Source organism: Chiloscyllium plagiosum, unplaced genomic scaffold, assembly GCF_037043375.1.
Source record: "Chiloscyllium plagiosum isolate Xiang-an unplaced genomic scaffold, Cpla_swu_hap1 HiC_scaffold_1, whole genome shotgun sequence".
NCBI lineage: Eukaryota > Metazoa > Chordata > Chondrichthyes > Orectolobiformes > Hemiscylliidae > Chiloscyllium > Chiloscyllium plagiosum.
Window position 1 is genome coordinate 103,459,329 of NW_028270139.1, and position 18,308 is coordinate 103,477,636.

The 18,308-nt window shown below is 38.2% G+C and overlaps 1 protein-coding gene across 2 annotated transcripts in view; it reads right to left on the minus strand.

Moving 5' to 3' along the window:
* Positions 1–18,308, minus strand: part of epg5 (ectopic P-granules autophagy protein 5 homolog (C. elegans)) — a 147,892-nt gene that overhangs the window by 23,733 nt on the left and 105,851 nt on the right. Inside the window, exons 31-38 of one of the 2 annotated variants that reach the window (XM_087989528.1) lie at positions 17,335–17,548; positions 15,278–15,423; positions 13,877–14,084; positions 10,871–10,946; positions 5,634–5,737; positions 5,040–5,219; positions 1,567–1,748; positions 37–240 (exon numbers count right to left, since the gene is read on the minus strand). In XM_087989528.1, the coding sequence (XP_087845654.1) occupies positions 37–240; positions 1,567–1,748; positions 5,040–5,219; positions 5,634–5,737; positions 10,871–10,946; positions 13,877–14,084; positions 15,278–15,423; positions 17,335–17,548 (1,314 nt within the window). The remainder of the gene's footprint in view (positions 1–36; positions 241–1,566; positions 1,749–5,039; positions 5,220–5,633; positions 5,738–10,870; positions 10,947–13,876; positions 14,085–15,277; positions 15,424–17,334; positions 17,549–18,308) is intronic. The other variant, XM_043687752.2, reaches the window with a different exon arrangement.

Here is an 18,308-nt window from a genome sequence, read left to right on the forward strand (position 1 = left end):
ACCAAATAAATATTTTAAACTTCTACATTTACTTACACTGTGTACGTCCAATGTTTCACAAAAACCCGCAGCAATTTTTAAAAGCTTCAGTATCAGCTCAGTTGATGGATCTTTTAGAATGACAGTGGAAGGTGAGTAATGGGTACTGAAGTAGCTAATGACATTTTGATATGATGCTATGTCCACAAAATGCCAGGGTATTGCACTTGATTGTCCAAGAAGGCTACGTAATGAGGATTCCTAAAGAGATCAGCAGTGATGGTTGGGTTAACAAAACTTTAATTTGAAAACAAGTAAATAAACATAGTTATTCAACATTTTCTGAAGCTTCCAAAATGCACAGTAAAATTCTTCTACTTCATTTAGGAATTAAATATATGCAATTATTCCTATATAGCTGAAAGGATTTCAATTCTTCAAGAAGCAATTTACTTTTCAGAAATTAAGAAATAGGAGCACCTCACTCCACCATCCATTACAATCATGGCTGGTCACACACCAAACATTTGTCTATCTCAGTCTTAAATATATTAAACAATGATGTATCCACAATCCTTTTGAATAAAGAATTCCAAAGATTCACAATTCTTTGACTAAAGAAATTCCTCCTTATCCTTACCCTAAATGATTGACAATTTATCCTGAGATTGCTACTGCATTTTCTCGATTCCCCATGCAGGGGTACCAACCTATCACTGTCCACCTTATCTAGTCCCTTCAGAATCAAAAAGATCACCTCTCATTCTTTGAAACTCTCAATAGTATGGGGCCAATTTACTTACCCTTTCATCAAATGGTAACTCTCATCCGAGCTACCAACCTAGTGAACTGATATAATAATATACATTATTAGACAGTGAAAATAAGAATTTTCTATGCTAGTGACACTTTTGACTTGTGGTCAAAAATACCATCAAATCAGACTGTGGCTATCGACATAAATATACTTTATAATGCTACAGTCACAATTAATGTTTTTTGTATTATTAAAGCTGATTTCATACCTACATTTCAGAATCAGAAAAATCACAGATTGCCTCCTTTCACAATGCTTTTTATAATGTCTCTTTCGCCTCAGGTCTGCTACATGATATTTACTAATATCATTTTAGATATTAATCCTATTTTCCCATCATTTACATTTTGAGATGATGCATCAGGTTGACATCACTTGCTTATCTTCCTTGCTGCTGTCTTTGCCCCATCAAAGCACTGTAATGTCCTGCCCTTTAAACCTCTGTGGCTGTATGATGGTCTCACAGCAAAAGTATCAAACAACTTGTAACATAGATGAGCTTGATTCTTTTTTCAACCTTGGTTGCACAGACAGATATATCTCAAGTACAGATTTAAAATTATATGTCGTAATTCTGGATGTTAAAATAAACTTTTCTGGATCAATTATGGAACAAATTCTCTAAATTATGGTTTATTGGAGAAACCGCATTAAGTACAACAAACAAATGACACTGATAGTCAGGTTATTCAAAGAATGAATAAACTTGTTGTTTTTATGAAGTATCACAGTCCCTCCCAGTAGAAAGAAAAAAATACAAAACTACTTACTGGTTTACGTATAAGTTTGTCTTCTTTTGATAGAAAAACCATCATAAATAACAAATAGACAATCATATTCCGTGTCTGCAAAAGAGGCTGGGGATTCCAAGCATCAGAAAGAACATTAACCCAGTTAACTTCACAAAGCAAAGACCCCAAAAATAGGAAACAGCTCTTTGGGCTTCCTCTCTCTACCTGAAAAATAAGACCAAGATTAAACATCGAGATTGACCACTGTCCTCGCCATGAGTTTATGTAGAACTAAACTAAGATTAAACATAAACACTGAATGGTAGAGTGTTTCTCTGGACTATAATGTATCTCCACAAACAGAAGAAATAGAAAAACCTTGCACCTGAAAGTCAATTCTATTATGCTCTCAACATCTCTTCGGCAGCTGTACTCTACTTACACAATTGCTTCATTTCAGACAGCCTATGCTTGGTTATAAATCTTCTCTTTACTGAATAATCTAAAAAGGAACCAATCCATATTTACATTATCTGGCAAAGATCTATTTCATTGTTTTAGTAATGAAGTTATTACTTATTACACAATCAAATGTTTGACCAAGAGTGCCAGAAAGTACTCCATTATTCCATTGTAAAGATGCCAAACTGCTAAATGAATCATTGCAATATCAAGCAATTTTCAATACTGTTCTTTTATTTCATCAATTTTAACTGTTGTTTCAAAAAATCTAACGATGGAAACAGAATCGCAATTAGAGTCTGTCAAAAAGTCGGAAAGTATATTTAATCTTTTTATTCACTTATTCATTTCATTATAAGATACACATTAAAGTGCAGAATAAGCTTTTACATAAAAAGACATTTAGAAATAGAATGAGCGTATCTAGAAAATTTAAAACCACTAAAACACTAGCATTTTATATAGATACATAGAAAAGTACAGCACATAACAGGCCCTTTGGCCCATGATGTTGTGCCGAGGTTTAATCCTAATGTAAAATATAACTTAACTTACGTACCCCTCAACTCACTGCTATCCATGTGCATGCACAGCAGTCGCTTAAATGTCCCCAATTACTCTGCTTTCACCACCACCGCTGGCAACGCATTCCATGCATTCATAACTCTCTGCGTAAAGAACCTACCTCTGACATCTCCTTTATACCTTCCTCCTAATATCTTCAAACTATGACTCCTCGTACCAGTCAATCCTCCCTGGGGAAAAGTCTCTATCTATTCCACTCATTATTTTGTACACCTCGATCAGGTCTCCTCTCTTCCTCCTTCTCTCCAGAGAGAAAAGTCCGAGCTTATTCACCTTTCTTCATAAGGCAAGCCCTCCAGTCCAGGCAGCATCTTGATAAATCTTCTTTGCACCCTCTCCAAAGCCTCTGTATCTTTCCTATAGTAGGGCAACCAGAACTGGACACAATATTCCAAATGTGGTCTCACCAGGGACTTGTAGAGCTGCAGCAAAACCTCGCAGCTCTTAAACTCGATCTCCCTGTTAATGAAAGCCAAAACACCATATGCTTTCTTAACAACCCTATCCACTTGGGTGGCAAATTGAGGGATATATGTACTTGCACACCCAGATTTCTCTGTTCCTCCACACTGCCAAGAATCCTGTCTTTAATCCTATATTCAGCTTTCGAGTTCGACCTTCCAAAATGCATCACTTCACATTTATCCAGGTTGAACTCCATCTGCCATTTCTCAATCCAGCTCATAAGTGTAAGTATTAATCTCACAAGCATATGCATCACAAAGTATAAGTATTAATTCCTGATGAAGTGACCTTCAAACACTGCAAAAGGTAACTGAGCAATTTTCACCAGAGGGGTGAAAAAAGGTGATTTGGATACAAGATTTACAAACTTAGACAAATTGTTTTGTTAAAAAATTCTTAATACATTTGGTTAAATAGTTTGAGATTCACCACCATCTTTGAAAGCTATTAGCGATGGGCAATAAATGCTGCTCTCATTTTAAAAACATCAGTAGACTAAATACTGCTCTCATCCCTTTGCTGATGATGTGGAGGTTCTGGTGTTGGACTGGGGTGGACAAAGTCAGAAGTCACATGACACCAAGTCACAGGTAGGCTGAATTTAGTTGCTCTTACAAAGCCTGCCGATATGTCAGACCAAGTCGACTCCTGTGCTGTGACCATTCTACAATGTGTTCAGAAAAAGGCAAAAGCAAAAGTTACATGACATCAGGTTATAGTCCAACAGGTTTATTTGAAATCACAAGCTTTTGGAGCATTGCTCCTTCATCACACGAAGTAGACTTCACTTCAGAGAAGACTTCACCTGATGAAGGGGCAGTGCTCCGAAAGCTTGTGATTTCAAATAAAGCTGTTGGACAATAACCTGGTGTCATGTGACTTTTGCTTTTGCCCTTTTCTGAACAAACTATAGAATGGTCACGGCACAGGAGTCAACTTGGTCTGACATATCGGCAGGCTTTGTAAGAGCAACTAAATTCAGCCTACCTGTCCACCCGTTCCATGTAATCCTGGATTTATTTTCTAGATAGATCATTATCCAATTTCTTGAACCATGATTAATCCGTTTCCTCCACCCTTACTTCTCTCCACATTCTCGGACGCATTTGATCTTTTTCTGCTGTCTTGATAACTTCTAAGTACAGTCAATTTTGTAAATGCATTCATTAGCAATAATTGGTCCATCTGATGTTTCAGCTATTTCCTCTTTCTCTATTTTGACCCTGGTTCTCACTTGTATATCAATCTGACATCTACCGTATATACCTCTTTTGTCTTCTTCTTACTCCCATTGTCATCCAGGGAGTTCTGGCTTTGCATGCCCTAACTTGCTTCCACTTCAGTATGCCCGAATAATCTTCATTTCATGGCAGCTCATTGGCAGGCAAAACACTAACTGAACAATCTTTGATTCTAATTAGCTGTACCAGATCTATTGTCACTGCACTAAATTGGCCCTCCAATTATTTTGTTTTGTTCAGATTCTTCCTTAGCTAATCTAAATCTTATGATGACTGTTCATTAAATGTTCCCACTCTGAGGCTTTATTCAGATCATTCTCTAGGACCAGGAATGTCTTGTTAGGCTAGAAACATCATGATCTAAAAAAATTAACTTGAACACACTCAACTTCTTTCCATTTCAGACTTTTACAGTGTTTCTATGCCAGCTTACACTAGCATAATAAACTCCTCCATAGGCTTTGCAACCTGTCTAATTTCCTTACACTTCCTTTGCTTTATCTCTTTCCCTCTATTTGGTATTTATAGAACACACCCAATAGTGTGTTGTACCTTGATTTTTAAAAAATATTCCTAATTAAATCCATTACACCCTTGATCTTTCAGAGACACCATCTCTCTTGCGCTGTAATATTATTATTAGTCAGTACTGCTACCTATTCTCCTATCTTTTCTTCCCTATCTTTCAAAAAAGCATGAGGTACTCAATCCTGTCCTTCTTTAAGTCAGAGATATTAGAACAACTTTTCACAAAGTGACCTACTTTAAAGAACTCTTCCATTAAGGCTTGGTCGGGGTACAACTCGTTCCATGGCAGATTGGAATATTCTGAGTGGTAGGTATACAGGATATACTCTGGCAATTTGGGTATTGTGCAAGTTTCACAATAATGCATCAAGTGGAACCAAAGAGCCCCTCTTTGGCCAGGAATTAGTTTATCTGTAAGAAAAGGAGTGAAAAAGACAATATTGTGGACAATGAAGAAAATGACAACTGTAATGATTTTAAATATTTGTGATGAGGCTAAAATGGAAAAACAAACTTATGTTTGCTTTCTTTTAATAATCATTACCTTAGTTTTATCCAATTAACGTAAAAGTTGCAGCTCAAAGTATAGCTTACTGGGTGTGGAAGCACTTTGGAAGGATCTAACAATTACACAAACGCAAAACTTTCTCTCTTATATTATTGTGTTGCAAAGTACTTAAAATTAATATTGAACATGTTGATACAATTTAAAAAAAGCAGTCACTCATCTTGCATTCACCATTCTACGATTTCTGAATTTAATACACATTGCTTAAAATCCACCTTTCTTTCCAGAATTAAAGGCTAAAATAAATCAGAAATTACCTTTAAACTTTTGGTGCAGATAATCAACACATTTAGTAAATAACTTCACCACGCCAGATGCTATTGGAGTGTCAATCTCTAGCCAAGGATATGAACGACTATTGCTTTATAAAAATACAAAATTTGGATGATCAATTAAATATAAGCATTGTTACAATTTGCAATTAACTGTTTAAAAAAATCTTCTTAAAGTAATAATCATTCAAAATCATTTAAGTGGTTGAATTAGGAAGAAACCACAATAACTTGCATGTAATATAGCAAAACATCTCAAAGCACTATACAGAAGGGTGGTAACAAATGTGAAATAAGTTAAATGTAAGAAAATACTGGGACAGATGACTAAAAGCTTGGTTAAAGAGGTAGGCTTTAAGGAATTCTTAAATGAGAGTCATAGCTGCTAAGAGATTTAGGGAGCTAATTCCAGAATTTATGGGCTGGGTAACTGAAAACATGACCACAAGGACACAATTAAAACTGTGAATGCATGAAAGACCAAAATTGGAGGAACATGCAGTGAGAGGAGGTTACAGTTATGGATGAGGAGGCTATGGTATTGACAGCAAGGATGAAATGTTTTTAAATCAAGGCATCATTAATCCCGAAGCTAATGCCAATCAGTGAGCACATGGGTGATGGGTGGATGGGATTTGGTGTCAGTTAGTAATATTAGCATGTTTAGAGGATTGGCTAGCTAATTGAAAAGTTCAGATAAAGAGTCCATTTTCAGCATGGTAACCTGCAATTAATGAAGTACCACTGGATCAGTGCTGGGCTCACATATATTTACAATGTATTTTACTGCTCTGGATGGAAGTGAATGTACAATCGCCAAATTTGTAGATTACACAAAAAAATGTGGGAAGGTAAGTAGTGAGGATAACACAAGGAGTCTACAGAGGGACAGGTTACACAACTGGGCAAAAACATTGCAGATGAAATCTAATGTGGGAAAAGATGAAGTTATGGACATAGGCAGGAAGAATAAAACAGCTGAAGGTCTTAAAGGACATGAGTGACCGAATGACAAATTGGCAATGGTTGTGTAATGGCCACTGGGCCAGCTTTGTGTTCCACATTTTACTTGAATTCAAATTTCACCACCTGCCACACTGAGATTTGAACTCATGTCCCCAGAACACTGTTGGACATTTCCAAGTTTAGAGGCTAGGTGAACAGCACTGGAAGAAGAGAGAGCATAAAGTCCTTATTTTTGTTCTTTGTAGTTTGTTAAGAATTGAGGGGGAGTTGGGTGGGGGTGGGGGGGGTGAGATAGAGACAGAGTGGGAGAGAGAGGGGCTGTGGGGGAGAGGGGAGGGAGAGAGAGAGAGGCGCTGTGGAGAGAGGGAGAGAGACTGTGGGGGACTGGAAGACAGAGAGAGAGAGAGAGAGAGAGAGAGAGAGAGAGAGCGAGCGAGCGAGCGACAGAGCAAGAGAGAGAGTTATGCTTTGGCCAGTAGTTGACGCCTCATATTCCACCTTGGGAGCCTGCAACCAAACGACTCTGATCTCCAGCATCTGCTGTCTTCACCTTCTCCTATAGAAATTTCAGGCGTAATAGGGCAGGAGTAAGAGAGATGGGGGTGTTGCATTATTGTTAAAAGAAACCATCATTGCAGTAATGAAGGCGGACATCTGAGAGTTATATGTAGTTTACTTGGACTTCAGTAAGACCTTTGTCAAGGTCCTACATGGAAGACTGGTCTAAGAGATAAAAGCCCAATGAGATCCAAGGTAAGTTGGCAAATTGGATCAAAAACTGGCTTACACATAGGAGGCAAAGGGTGATGGTGGAGCATTATTTATGTGATTTGAAGCCTGTGACCAACAGTGTACCATTGGGTTCGGTGCTCAGGCCCTTGCTGTTTGTAATGTGTATTAACGACTTGGACATGAATGCAGAAAATATAATTTGCAGATGACATGAAAATTAATGATCTTTTTGATCATGAGGAGAATGATCTCAGGCTCCAGGATCAACGATTGTGATCAGCTGGTAAACTGGGCAGAACAATGGCAAATGGCATTTAATCCTGACAAGCGTGAGATTATTTGATTTGATTTATTGTCATGTATACCTAAGTACAGTGAAAAGCCTGGTTTGCAAGCAATACAGGCAGATCATAATAAGCAAGGTCATACAGATCGTATGGTGAAAAAACCTGGACAGAATGAGGCATAGAGATTACACCGTAAAGGATATACATTCGACAAGAACAACATTTACAAGATCTGCATTATTTGATGCGAGAGAGTCCATTGATCAGTCTAATAACAGTAGGGAAGAAGCTGTTCCTGAATCTGCATGTGTTCAAGCTTCTGTATCTTCTGCCAGACAGAAGAGGTTGTAGGAGAAGAGTAACGGAGGAGTCTTTGATGATGTTGGCAGTCTTTCTGCAGCAACAAGAGGTAATAGAGTCCATGCATGGGAGGTTGGCTTCCGTGATAGTCTGGACTGTGCACACAATCTTCTGTAGTTTTGTACGATCCTGGGCAGAGCAGCTGCTGTACCAGGTGGTTATTCACCCAGAGAGTATACTTCTGTGGAGCATCTATAAATGTTGGTGAGGATCCTTATGAACATGCCAAATTTCCTGATCTGCCTGAGGAAGAAGAGGCATTGTTGTACCTTCTTGACATTGCAACCACTTGAGAAGTCCAGGACAGATTGTCAGTTATTGTTACTCCTAGGAACATGACACTCTCAACCTCGGCTCCGTTAGTGTAGACGGTGGCATGTTCTTCTCCTTTCTTTCTGAATTCAACGATCAGTTCTTTAGTTTTGCCAACCCTGAGAGAGAATTGTTATCATTGCACCACGTTACCAAGCCCTCTATCTCCTGTCTGTATTCTGACTTATCATTTTGATATCCCTCCTATCAAGGTGGTTTTGTCAGCAAACTTGTAGATGGGTTCATTTGGAATTTGGCTACATAATCATGGGGGTACAGGGCATACTTTGGGAGTTGAGAAGGCTTCCTTGGGGGGGGTTCTAGTGTTGAATATTATTGTGGAGGAGGTGCAGTTGTCTACCTTCACTGATTGCAGTCCATGGGTCAGGAAACTGAAGATCCAGTTCCAGAAAGTGAAGCCAAGACCTGGATCTCAGAATGTTGAAATCAATCTGGATGGGATAATGGTGTTGAAGGCAGATCTGTAGTCAATGAGCAGGAGTCTGAAGTAGGTGTCCTTGTTGTCCAGATGTTCCAAATTATGTACTTTGGAAGTTGTGATAATGGAAGGATACACTCAATGAATGGTAGGTCCTTAGGGAGTACTGAGGAATGAAGGGACCTTGTGTACAAGTTTTTAGATCCATCAAGATGTCAGCACAGTAGACAGGATGGTGAAGAACGTATGAGATGCTTGCCTTCATTAGCCAGATTGTAGATTATAGGAGCAAGGAAGTCTTGTTACAACTTTATAAAACATTGGTTAGGCCACAATATCAGAAAAGCACAGCAGGTCAGGCAGCATCCGAGGAACAGGAGAATTGACGTTTCAGGCTTTAGCCCTTCATGAGGAATGAGGCTTGAGGGCCCGGGGGGGCAGGGGAAGCGAGAGTTCTGAGAGCTTAGTAGGGTATAACCCAAATGCACATAAATGGGATTAGTCTACTTTACTGTTTGTTGGTCGAAATAAACATGCTGGGCCAAAGGGGTTGTTTCTATGCCATATGATTCTAAGACCATTATTGCAATGCCTGCCCTGTTGAATGGGGGAAGACTGCAGAAAGCTGAAGCATAAAATGGATTTGGGGTTCCTCCTGTATAAGTCATTGAGAGAGAGCATCCAAATTCAGTTGGTAATAAGGCATGTTAGGCCAAGCCTTTATTACATGGAATGGGGAATAAAAATAGGAAGATTTTGGTAAAACTATACTAGGATTGATCATACTACAACTGGAATACTGTGAACAGTTCTGGCTCCCTTTCCGAAGGACAGATAGATTGGCATTGGAGACAATCTATACAAGTTTCATCAGGTTCATCCTGTTTAAGAATGGATTATTTTATGATAAGAGATTGAGTAGGTGTGACTTTTACTCACTGAAGTTTACAAGATTGAGAGGATCCCTTATTAAAACATTTAAGATTCTTAGGAGGCTTGACAGAGTACATGTGGAGAGGTTGTTTCTCCTTGTGGGAGAATCTAGGATCAGAGGGTATAATCTCAGAAGTGAAACTGTGGAAATTTTTGTTTCAGAGTGCTGTCAGGACTGTGTCATGAAGCATATTCAAGGCTCAGACAGACAGATTTTTAATCAGTACAGAAATCAGGGGATATGTAGAATTCGCAGGAAAGTGGAGTTGAGGATTATCAGATCAGCCATTATCTCATTGGTGGAGCTGACACAATGGGCTGAATAGCCTATTTTTGCTCTTACATCGTATATTCTCAGTGGCTGAAGGTACAGATCAAAGTGTCAAGTGAATAAGCTCCTTGCAACTGTGTGAATTCAGTGAACGGGGGAAACACAGATGAAAGGAACTTTCAAAGTGCTGGACTGATTATTCAGTAATAGGAAATGTGGCCAGAGGTTACTCTACTGTTAAATTGTTGCAATTGTAATCTTGCTTGATACATGAGGAATTACAGATTCAGATGTGATTAGGTCATATTAACACATCATATCAATAGATGAGGTCACGGATAAACAACATCTAACATGAAACAAAACTGGAGCAAATGGCAGAAATTGGAGGCATGTGTAACTGATGAAAATACTAGCATTATAGAAACTGTGAGTTCTATAATGTTGTTTGATGGGTACATAATTTTAAGATTGATCCATTGTGCGCAACAAAGGAGTTGTGTTATTGGATATGGGAAAATATATAAATGTCCCATTAAACATCAAAATAAAACCTGCAACACCAAGCAGAGATCTGAACACATCAGAGGACAGGTTGTAAAAGTTCACTTTTGAGGTGCATTGTAAAGTTAAGGAGAAGTTAAGCAACACATAGTTAAGCAACAACATTGTAGAGGCAGGGACACCCAAGTGGAACAGATGGGAAAGGAAAAGGGAGTGCTAATGGTGGTAGAATAATGAAGGATGAAGAGAAGGTGTTAATGATAGATGTTAATGCAGAAAATTGGTCAACTCTGCTGAGAACATAAGTATGTAAATGTGGCCTTGCAGTTGGGTGGTTAGTCATAGTAGTGGCCTTTAGAGCACTTTCTATTTCAGATCTCCAGCATCGATGTTGCTTTGTTTTAACAAAAACAGTTACCTTGCTTCCTCTGTATTTAGTACCAGTAGCCACGGCCTGAAAAGTCCCACCAGTTTTGCATATATCATTTTCAAACCTAAAATGAAATAAACCCAAATTATTAAGGCTGGATTAATGAAACAAGATTAAATAGCTGAAATAATGGACAGTTTTGATTTATTATTTGTAAAATGAATAAAAGAACTAAAGTAATATGTTTTGCCACTCAATTTACAACTGAATTTTACAACCAATGCAATAACGCACATTTTGTATTATGCTTCATAAGTGATAAATCAGATGTAGGACATTAATACAATAGTTAACCAGAGGACAAATGATTATTCCCATTATTTGGAATGTATTAAATCACAGCCTAATTTCTTTTCCTAACAGCAAGCTGCTTGATCATTTATCCCCTCATTATCAATTAAAGTAATTTAGGGAAACTCAAAAAAGTAACACACTGTTAGAGATTGTTAATATTACAAAATTTTAATATTAAGTAAACAGAGTTTTCCACAAATCCTACTGCATCAAACATTCTCCCTTCTGCTGTGACTCAATTGATAGCATCCTTCCCTGAGTAAAAAGATGTAAGTTTAACACCCCCTCCAAAGACTTGAGTTTGACACTCCATTGTAACAAAGGCTAAACTATCAGAGGTGCATCTTTCAGATTAAATTTAAAACTGAAGTCCTATTAGCCTTCCCAGATGGGCAGAAAAGATCTTTTGGCACAATTTAGAAGTGGACAGTTATTCCAAGTCTCCAAGGCAACATTTATTCCTCAATCAACACCACTAGAAAGAAATCTGGTCATCATCATCATCATACAGCTGTGCAAAAATTGCCTGCCAAGTTTCCCAGATTACAACACTGACTATACATCAAAAGTCTTCTTTAGCTGTAAAGTGCATGGACACATTCAGAAATCATGAAAAGCACTAACATATGGATGTCTTTCTTTCTCTTTCAAAATACTTATTCAGTTACTTATGGTTGAGGCCAGACAACTCTGATGAGGCCAATTACGTGCCAGATTAACTTGATTTTTAATCACATCATCAGGCCTTCACCGAAATACTCCCATCCAGAGAATTCTTTCAGACGTAAATCAATTTTGGTGGCATTGATTTAAAAAGAAATATTATTTAAGACACCATGCAAACTTAATACTCTTTTCAAATAGAGCTGTAGAGAGTCTTAATACCCACTTACATCAATTAAGCTTACAGATGGAATCTAGCTTTAAAACTTCATCCAAAAAAAAGGTAGCTGCAAAAATACATTATTTGCATGTTTAAGGTCGAAAGTGGAATTTGGGTTCCCAACATTTTTACTTAGAAGAGAGCCGCATATTAAATCAAATGACATGAAATACATCACATTGTCTCATGAATGAAAAAAAAACATCTTAAAAGGTGGATTTGGACAGGTAACATGCATCAAAATTCATTTTCGTACAGAGCGAAATGCATTTGAACTTGGTGTCTTACAAAGTAGAGTAATGACATATTAACTGATGTTGTGCTCACACGGGAAGCTGCTGAGCAAGGTGAAGGCCCATGGTGTTCGAGGTGAGCTACTGGTATGGATTGAGGATTGGCTGTCTGTCAGAAGGCAGAGAGTTGGGATAAAAGGTTCTTTTTCGGATTGGCAGCCGGTGACAAGCGGTGTTCCGCAGGGTTCAGTGTTGGGGCCGCAGATGTTCACATTATATATTAATGATCTGGATGAAGGGACTGGGGGCATTCTAGCGAAGTTTGCTGATGATACAAAGTTAGGTGGTCAGGCAGGTAGTACTGAGGAAGTGGGGAGGCTGCAGAAGGATCTAGACAGTTTGGAAGAGTGGTCCAGGAAATGGCTGATGGAATTCAATGTGAGCAAATGTGAGGTCTTGCACTTTGGAAAAAAGAATACAAGCATGGACTACTTTCTAAATGGTGAGAAAATTCGTAAAGCCAAAGTACAGAGGGATCTGGGAGTGCTAGTTGAGGATTCTCTAAAGGTAAACATACAGGTTGAGTCCGTGATTAAGAAAGCGAATGCAATGTTGTCAATTATCTCAAGAGGGTTGGAATATAAAAGCACTGTTGTGCTACTGAGACTTTATAAAGCTCTGGTTAGGCCCCATTTGGCGTAAAGTTTTGGTCCCCACACCTCAGGAAGGACATACTGGCACTGGAGCGTGTCCAGCGGAGATTCACACGGATGATCCCTGGAATGGTAGGTCTAACATATGAGAAACGGCTGAGGATCCTGCGATTGTATTCATTGGAGTTAAGAAGATTAAGGGGAGATCTAATAGAAACTTACAAGATAATACATGGCTTGGAGAGGGTGGGCGCTAGGAAATTGTTTCTGTTAGGCGAGGAGACTAGGACCCGTGGACACAGCCTTAGAATTAGAGGGGGTAAATTCGGAACAGAAATGCGGAGACATTTCTTCAGCCAGAGAGTGGTGGGCCTGTGGAATTCATTGCCACAGAGTGCAGTGGAGGCTGGGATGCTAAATGTCTTCAAGGCAGAAATTGATAAATTCTTGATGTCACAAGGAATTAAGGGCTACGGGGGGAATGCGGGTAAGTGGAGTTGAAATGTCCATCAGCCATGATTGAATGGTGGAGTGGACTTGATGGGCCGAATGGCCTTACTTCCGCTCCTATGTCTTATGGTTTTATTTTCAGTGTAGATAGAATTGGACTTACAACAGTAAATGCAATTTGTTTACTTTCAAGGGTATTTGTTTTAAAGTGCACTTTCAGTGCAACAGGCATTTGTTAGAGTTCCTGATAGAATCAAGGGTCAAGTTTTTAACTCAGTGATTGATCAATTGGCTAATTTACAAATGATTACAGCATTAAGTAACTTCATTAGTCCAAAGTAATATGCATATTTCATATTATCAGTTACTAATGTTGACACTAACATTTTAACACCATATTTAGTAAGTGAAAAGTACAATGCAATTTTTACTTAATTAAGTGTCAAATGCTGATTCATCAATCCTATCCTTCAGTTAATACCTGTCACGTTCTTGATGCTGGATGGAGGTTCTTGGGCAAGTTTGGCAATCTCTGAATCAATAAGAAGCCTAACAAGAAACATCAATAATTTCTTCACTTCATTCATGTATGGAGTCCACTTTGAAAACAGACCAAAGCTCCTTAAATCTGCTTTTGAAAGGCGCAGTTTGAAGAAGAAATCAGACAGCCACTGTATGGTTTCCAGTACCTGTACGGTGAAACAGAGTTTAAACTGTTCATAGTATGTATTTTTCTTCCCGATTCTATCTCAAAATATTTAGATTAAAAAAATTCAAACTTTTGCTTGAAATTGCTTTATTCAAAAAAAAAGGTAAACCGCAACTCCGCTGAGTAAAGTAAGGTTTTAAGAGTGATTCGAATTCTGAATCACTTATTCTCAACCTAACTTTCAGGAAAAGGGGTAGGAATTTTAGGACCAAGATGAGGAAACATTTTTTCATTTGCTTAACCTGTGGAATTTGCTACCACAGAAAGCTGTGGTCATTCAGCATATTCAAGAAAGATATTGATAAATATTTAGATATTAAAGGCATCGAGGAGTATGGAAAAAAAGGACCATGGCTTTAAGATAGAAGAAAGCCACGATCATGTTGAATAGAAGAATGGGCTTGAAGGGCTGAATGGCGTACTCCTATTCCTAGTTTCTGTATTACATTCTTCACAATCATTTTTTAAAACACATTTAAACAATAAAGAATCAGATGCACTAAATTTCACTCATTAGGAATAATGGTCATTTTGAGCTTCTTTTGTTTTCTGTAAATATATTTTTGGAACACATTTCTGACTACATATAAGTAATAGGAGGTAAAAGCTTTTTGGTTCATTCAGCTCTGGAGAGTTCCCTTTGCAAAGGTGTTCCCACCTGCAGTATTAACAAAAGTTTAACTTCTTAAGAAATAGGAAACAAATTATTTAATTTCAGATGTAAAATCTACTGAAACTAATGGAAATTACTGATGTAAATGTGTTGTGCTGTAAATACACCCTCTCATCTGAGCACCTACACATTTATAAACTACATAGTTTATAAAAATGGAAAAACACAACTGTGTGCGGAGTTGTATGTCTTTGTTTCAACTTTACTGTACTTGAAGACGGAAAGAGTTTAATTGTGAAGTAATAATTAAAACCTAAAGTTGAGAGACATCATTTCATGTGTGTGCGCGCGTGCGCAGGGGGGTTGCAGGAAAGAGAAGTCAGACAATATTAAAATTGAAGTGAATGCAAGAATGATAAAGAATCTTTAAGAAATACTTTGAATGCAAAACAATGCAAGTAACTTCAGTAACAATGTCAAATGTCTTTTTAGATTTTCCTGAGGCGGGATATTCAATTATTTTTCTCATGTTGGAAAACAATTGATAGACTGTGCTTTACCTGTTCATATGATAGCCTGATCTGAGGACGTTGGTGTGTTTCTGCACATTTTACAATTGGGGGTTCATGTTCATCTTCAGAGGTACAATTTAAGGTTTTCAAAGCAATCCTCCAGCAGTCAAGGTTCAATCTCTGTTCTGAAGAGCCTTAAACAGAGTGAAAAAGAAATGAGGAGACATTTTTTTCAACAGCTCTAATAATTCGGTGCTGTCTTGTATTAATTATCTTTCTTGCATTTGTAAAACAACATTATGAACTATCAGAGATGTTGGTAAAATTTTACAAAATGATCTTTGAAGCCTCAAAGACTCCATCCAAAATCTTTGCATATGTGCTAAATGCCAGGGCATTTTTATCATTTGGGGTATGGGCTCTATTGTGTGTGGATCTGACAAAACTAACGCACATCTTTCAACACACCGTGTAACCTGCTTGGTTCCCTTGTGCCTAGTTTTTAGATTAGATTACATTAGATTTAGATTAGATTAGATTAGATTACATTACAGTGTGGAAACAGGCCCTTCGGCCCAACAAATCCACACCGACCCGCCGAAGTGCAACCCACCCATACCCCTACATTTACCTCATACCTAACACTACAGGCAATTTAGCATGGCCAATTCACCTGACCTGCACATCTTTGGACTGTGGGAGGAAACCGGAGCACCTGGAGGAAACCCACGCAGACACGGGGAGAACGTGCAAACTCCACACAGTCGCCTGAGACGGGAATTGAACCCGGGTCTCTGGCGCTGTGAGGCAGCAGTGCTAACCACTGTGGGTGGAAAATTTGAGGCGGATTAGTAACGTGAGTACAGCATGTTGTGGCTAAAAAGGTGTTGAGTATATCCAAAAAGATGATTTTAAGTTAAACTTTCAACTTACATAGAGCAATCTACTGTATACTGTAAGTGATGCAAAAAAAAAACACAATGCAACAGCCAAAACTGAAACTCCTGGCAATATTCATTTTATGGGATGTGGGTTTTGCTGCCTGGCCATATTTATTGCCCATCCCTAACTGCCCTTGGGAAGGTGGCGGTGAACAGCTTTGTTGAACTGCGGTGCTTAACCTGATGCTGAGAGATTTTTAACTTTGTCCTCCCTAGTCCAACACTGGCTGCTCCACATCACAATATATTTCCATGCCAGGATGGGGAGGGCTTAGAGGGGAACCTGTAGTCAGGTTCCCCTATTATTTTTCTGCTCTTGTCCTCCTAGATGGAAGTGGTCATGGGTTTGAAAGATACTATCTGAGCATCTTTGGTGAATTTCTGCAGTACATCTTGTAGATAATGCACAGTGGTGCTACTGAGTGTTGGTGGGGGAGTGAGTGGATGCTTATGGATTCCAATCAAGCGGGCTGCTTTATCCTGGAATGTGTCAAGTTTCTTGAGTGTTGTTGGGACTGCACTCATCTAGGCAAGTGGGGAGTATTCCATCACACTTCTGACTTATGCCTTGCAGAAGGTGGACAGGCTTTGGGGAGTCAGAAGGCTCAACTGCCAGCTGCCTCAGATTTAATGATAATAAAAGTTTATCTGATCCTCAGCTGAAAGAGGGAAGTAATTAAACAAAAAGGATATTCAGAGTGTGGGCACAGTATTTTTTTTCCAGGAGCCTTTATCAGAGGGTGGTATGGAGATTGGATGTTTTTGCAGGCAGGCATGTGGGACAGGAGGAGAGAGGACTACTATACTTTTGAAACTAACACAAGTTTAGAGGAATTAATGTTCATTTTAGATTGATATGGGATTGAAGAATATCATACTTATAAAAACAGGAAAATACTTCCAAGCAAAATCATTGTCTGTGTAATAATCCATATGTTTCTGTCTATTTAGGTAATAGTTTTCTATATAGTTACAAATATTAACTAATTCCTGAGTGAGCCTGGCTGGGTAGCAAAAATATCAATGATATTAAAAGAATTCAATTAGACAAATGTGTCCTGGGTTTGACAAGTCAATTGGATAAGCAAATCTAAATTATGCAAATTTACCATTTAAAAATGTTATCTTCCACCTTCATGAAAATTCCTGTCGATAACTACTTACTCTGCATCAGAAGTCTGAGGAAGTCACTATAGTGATCAGGGAATTGATACTGCAGAACATACATCCAGTGTTTGCAAAAAATGTTAAAAGCCATTTGAACTTCTTCCTCTGGTTGAAAGCCACACAAAGTCAGAGCTGAATGAATGGTCTCCAACAGCCGCGTCCGTTCAGACATAGCTGGCTTGGTAGAATTCAACCACAAAATAAGGTCAAACTGTAAAATAAAAATAGAAATCAACTTTTGAGACGCTCAAAATCATGAGTGTTCTGGACAGAGTAGATAGATGAACTATTTATACTGCCTAAATCGTCTTTTTCTATGCTGCAGGCATTCTAGATTCTGTGACCACTGCCATGACTGCAGATGTGCAAAAAGAAGGCTTGAGAAAAGTTATGATTGTTGAGAAAACTAGAGAAGTTACTTTTCTTCTGTTTAAGTAACAATCTGATGGTAGTGAACATATCTTACTAATAAAGGAAGCAAAAAAAGACTTCTGTATTACCTCTCTAGTAAACATGGAACATAATCACACAAGTAATTAAAAATGGTTTTGCTTGAAAGTATTTTCCTGTTTGTATAAGCATAATTATGTGTTCTGTTATGCAGATTCTTTTCAGCCAACATTGGTTCAGATCATAAGACTGCTTTGGTATCAATACAATTAAGACAAGAATTGTGTAAAAGCATTTAAAAAACTGAAGTCGGGACAACTTGAAATAACCCAATATCAGAAAATAGTACAACAATACTTTGGCGATAGTGACCATTATTCAGTTATGTTTACAATAGCAATGGACAGGGATAGGCATATACCGCAGGGAAAGAGGTATAACTGGGGGAAAGGTAATTACAATGCAATTACACAAGATTTAGGATGCATAGGGTGGGAAAGGAAACTACCAGAAATGGACACACTTGAAATGTAGAGCTTATTCAAGGACCAGCTACTGCGGGTCCTTGATAAATATATACC